Source organism: Sinocyclocheilus anshuiensis, unplaced genomic scaffold (assembly GCF_001515605.1).
Source record: "Sinocyclocheilus anshuiensis isolate Anshui unplaced genomic scaffold, SAMN03320099.WGS_v1.1 scaffold1123, whole genome shotgun sequence".
Taxonomy (NCBI): domain Eukaryota; kingdom Metazoa; phylum Chordata; class Actinopteri; order Cypriniformes; family Cyprinidae; genus Sinocyclocheilus; species Sinocyclocheilus anshuiensis.
In genome coordinates this window covers 373,132-378,471 of record NW_015544248.1, presented here as the reverse complement: position 1 = coordinate 378,471, position 5,340 = coordinate 373,132, and the positions used below count along the sequence as shown (strand labels likewise).

Below are 5,340 nucleotides of genomic sequence, written 5' to 3'. Positions count from 1 at the left end.
ATTCAAGATTCAAGATTTTTATTTGTCACATACATGGTTATATAGGGAATATATGACCAGCAGTGAAATGTAAGTCAGGTCCGCTCCATGGACAGTGCAATTATTAAAGAATACAAACACAAGAAAATTATATATATTTATAGGTATGGAAAAAGTAAGATAAAAAATAAGAATAAAATAAAATGCACAGGACAATATACTGTAGGCTTAATAAATATTTAGATGACCAGGAATGTACAATAGAAGAATGTGCAAACAGGTTGTACATGGGTAGTTCCATAGCAGCAATAGAGGTAAAAAAAGTAATAAATAAAATATTACAGAAATTGCTGTGTGCAAGTGACAATGTCTGTATATTAAGTGTCTTACTGATAATTAAGTGAAGTCATATTACCACTGTATTTGTTCATCAGGAGTGGAGCTGTCGAGATCTGCTGGAGGATTCTTCAATTAATCCTGAATTAAAGCAGGGATGATGATGATGATGATGATGGTTCTCATGCTCTCATTGGAAGCAGTAACTGTAATTTAGGCTTAGGGTCTGTGTGTTAAACTGTGTTTTATTGTGATCTTCTTCGTTGCTGTATTTCTGTATTGTGTTCATTTTACATGAGAGCAGCTCGTGATGCGCCGCTGCTTTTAGCGTCTCAGTTCACAATAAATCTGTTCTGGGTTTGCATCACATTAATATGCATTTGGGAACAAAACAAAACATAAAGCAAAACAAAAAATTAACACAGCCATTAATACTAGTATTGTAATTTTACAGTTTTATGTAAAATAACAATATAATATTATATTAATATAAAATTATATTATTTTGCAGTGAAATATTACAGTGGTCATTTTTATATTATTATTATTAATTATAATATTTATTAATTATTCACTTTATTTTTAGTTTAGAGTGAAATATTACAGTAGTAACAGTTCTTCATTTTTATTGAGTAATTTTATGTGATTAAATAATGCATTAATAATAATAATAATAATTATTATTATTATTATTTTGAAGCCATATTGATAAACATTATCACAAAATATATATCCAAATTGTGCAGACCTATAAACAACTTAAATTAAGATAGCCATAAATAACAGTATTGCAATTTTGTAGGTTTTGTTTACAGGTCTTGTTTTTAACACTTTTCTATTTTACTGTGAAACACTGCAGAAGTAATAGTTCTTATTTTATTTTTATTTTGTACATTTTATTATTTTTGTAATTATTATTGTTGTTTTATAGCCGTATCAATATATGATTTAGCCAAATTGCGCAGCCCAACTCAGCAAACCTGGATTTTTCTAAATCACATTTTCAACCATAAACAACATTTTTATCTGAAAAGTCACAATTTCTTTTTTCCCCCCAATTTATGCAGCCCTACTTTGAATGCAACGTCTTTGAAAGTCATTTTGGATAAAAGTGCATAGATGTAAATAATGAATTGTACAGACCCAATAATACATAAAATTATTAACATGACATAATAGGACAATTAAGAATAGCGTGCATGACTGAACGACAGCAGAAATGTGATTGTCTCATGAACATTTACTCAAAATGATTAAACAAGCGTCTATCATTGAATTTGAGTCTGAAAACAGAAGCTATGGGAAGTGTCTTCTTTACTGGCCGTGATTCTCTGCTTCTTATTGTTTGTCCTGCTATCAGATTAGACCAGAGGCGGTTTTGGGTCACGGTGCAGTAGTTTGCTGTTATTTTGGTCCTTGTCACCTCAGGCAGTCAGAATGACGTCAGACGATCATTACTAGACCCATTTCTGATTAAAACACTATTTATATCAGTTTAATCCCGATTACATGTGCTCAGAGCGTCTGAACAGTGCGGCGATTGATTGTGAGGATCACTGATGTTCGTGATTCTGAACACCTCTGTGAGCTTATTGAGAGTGATTGATGATGAGAAACGTGCTGTAATGGGGTCAATGTGCTGAACTCCATCAGCCGCTCGTTTGCTCAGATTATAATCGTGAATAATAATAATCATAACAATGACACTAATAATATAATTATTTAATAATAGGAACAATAACAATGTTCTATATGCATAAAGTGTTTTATATGAATATATGTTTTATGTAAATATTCAATTATATGAATATGAACATCTAACATCTAACATTCTAACATATGAATCATTACCTGCGTTCTGTAATTAATTTCCGTAATTCATTCTACATCCTTAATTATTGCCTCTTTCTCAAGTATTATGTAAATACATATGCATATCTCTTTATTTATACAGTTCTATATAGAGTAAATGATGCACAAATCTGTACATAAATCTACTGTTCCAGATTCATACACATTTATTGTTAAGTTTTACTATTTAAATGTTTTTTTGTTTTGTTTTTTTCTGTTCTCATGTCAGATGTGTATGTATGTATGTATGCATGTATGTATGTACCAGGAGCACCTTAAAAAACCACAACAAATTCCTCGTGTGTTTGCACACCTGGTGAATAAAGCTAATTCTCATTCTGATTCTGATTCTGATTATAAAAAATATGTTTTACATAAATATTCATTAATAATAGAAACATATAAATATAAGTATAATAATAATAAAAATAGCAACAATATATTTAATGTATTTATTATTAATAATAATAATAATAATAATATATTAAATATTGAGTATTTATATAGCACCTTATATAGTATGTGGCTTAAATACAATTTAATAAAATAATTGCATTGCTGATTATGCTTGAATGGCTCGTGCTGATGTCAAATCAAAGTTTTTCCGAAAGAAAAAAAAATAAAGCGTTGAGAATGAAATTGACAAAACTTGTTTGCTTGTCTGATTAAATGCTGTCTTCCTAAAATACTTAAATAAAACGGGTACTTGGACTAGTACCTATTAGACTAGTAGATGTTGGATTAGTACTGTAGACGTTGGACTAGTATTGTAGATGTTGGACTAGTAGATGTTGGACTAGTCCTGTAGAAGTTGGACTAGTAGAAGTTGGACTAGTATTGTAGATGTTGGACTAGTACTGTAGAAGTTGAACTAGTAGATGTTGGACTTAATAATGTAGATGTTGGACTAGTACTGTAGATGTTGGACTTGTAGATGTTGGACTAGTAGATGTTGGACTAGTATTGTAGATGTTGAACTAGTAGATGTTAGACTTAATACTGTAGATGTTGGACTAGTACTGTAGATGTTGGACTTGTAGATGTTGGACTAGTAGATGTTGGACTAGTATTGTAGATGTTGAACTAGAAGATGTTAGACTTAATACTGTAGATGTTGGACTAGTACTGTAGACGTTGGACTAGTAGATGTTGGACTAGTCCTATAGATGTTGAACTAGTAATATAGATGTTGGACTAGTACTGTAGAAGTTGGACTAGTATTGTAGATGTTGGACTAGTAGATGTTGGACTTAATACTGTAGATGTTGGACTAGTACTGTAGATGTTGGACTAGTACTGTAGACGTTGGACTAGTAGATGTTGGACTAGTCCTATAGATGTTGAACTAGTAATATAGATGTTGGACTAGTACTGTAGAAGTTGGACTATTATTGTAGAAGTTGGACTAGTAGATGTTGGACTAGTCCTACAGATGTTGAACTAATACTGTAGATGTTGAACTAGTAGAAGTTGGACTAGTATTGTAGATGTTGAACTAGTAGACGTTGAACTAGTAGATGTTGGACTAGTACTGTAGAAGTTGGACTAGTAGATGTTGGACTAGTCCTATAGATGTTGGACTAGTAGAAGTTGGACTAGTATTGTAGATGTTGGACTAGTACTGTAGAAGTTGGACTAGTAGATGTTGGACTAGTATTGTATATGTTGAACTAGTAGATGTTGGACGTAATACTGTAGATGTTGGACTAGTACTGTAGAAGTTGGACTAGTGGATGTTGGACTAGTACTATAGATGTTGGACTAGTAGATGTTGGACTAGTACTGTTGATGCTGAACAAGTAGATGCTGGAGTAGTAGATGTTGGACTAGTACTGTAGAAGTTGGACTAATAGATGTTGGACTAGTACTGTAGATGTTGAACTAGTTGATGTTGGACTAGTACTGTAGCAGTTGGACTAGTCCTATAGATGTTGAACTAGTCCTATAGATGTTGGACTAGTACTGTTGAAGTTGGACTAGTAGATGTTGGACTAATACTGTAGGTGTTGGACTAGTAGATGTTGGACTAGTACTATAGATGTTGAACTAGTACTATAGATGTTGGACTAGTAGAAGTTGGACTAATACTGTAGATGTTGGACTAGTACTGTAGATGTTGGACTAGTATTGTAGAAGCTTGACTAGTCGATGTTGAACTAGTCCTATCGATGTTGAACTAGTACTATAGATGTTGGACTAGTACTGTAGATGTTGGACTAGTATTGTAGAAGCTTGACTAGTCGATGTTGGACTAGTCCTATCGATGTTGAACTAGTACTATAGATGTTGGACTAGTAGATGTTGAACTAGTAATCATTCTGTGAACCTGTGCTCTGTGTTTCATGTCAGCAGCTGTTATGCTGGTTCCTGAAGGTCGAACTGAAGACGGGCTTGAGACTCATTTTGCCACTAACTATCTAGGCCACTTTCTGCTGACCCGCCTTCTTCTGGACAGCTTGGTGCATTCTGGGAAGGATGGCTCATGCTCGAGTGTCGTCAGTGTCTCGTCCTCCGCACACTTCGCCGCTGACGCCCGTCTGCAGGATCTTCTCAGCATGTGAGTGGAAAAACACAGCATACGTCTGCAGTGGATATCAGTGACCCGAAGCCAGACGTAATCTGCAGATCTAGAGCACAGAGATGCTGAAATAAATCACAGATAAGAGTGATCTGGCTTGGAGCGAGAGGGTTTGGTATGTTGTGTCACATGTGATGCTGGTGATTGGTTAGTCGTGTCATGCCTCATATCATACATCATAAACACTGAAGATATGGCTTCATAAATCCTGTTCATGAATCATCCTGCAGCACAAACGCCCTGTTCCACCTGCACACCTCAAACCCATTAAACACTTACATCCTCAAAAACGATCAGTGTAGCACAAGTAAACTTTACTAAATCAATCCCTCTACTTATTATTATTAATGACTTATCTTCTACCCCTCCTGAAGATCCTCTTTTACACTCCTCTTATGCCACAGTCCAATATATCTGAAATATATGTTAATGGATTCAAAAAAATTATAATAATAAGTGAGGGCAGATTAGTTTTAGATGTTTTCTTTTTATTAAAGATAAACTTGAAAAACTTTTTTTATGTTTATGTATAGTGTAGATATTTGTATTTATTTATTTACCTTTGATTCTTTTATTGTTCACATGTATCTCGTGGT

The 5,340-nt window shown here is 33.6% G+C and overlaps 1 protein-coding gene across 1 annotated transcript in view; it reads left to right on the top strand.

Moving 5' to 3' along the window:
• LOC107697801 (dehydrogenase/reductase SDR family member on chromosome X) overlaps positions 1 to 5,340 on the top strand; it is a 47,506-nt gene that overhangs the window by 24,796 nt on the left and 17,370 nt on the right. Inside the window, exon 2 of the mRNA XM_016498661.1 lies at positions 4,516 to 4,723. Within this exon, the coding sequence (XP_016354147.1) occupies positions 4,524 to 4,723 (200 nt within the window). The 5' untranslated portion in view covers positions 4,516 to 4,523. The remainder of the gene's footprint in view (positions 1 to 4,515; positions 4,724 to 5,340) is intronic.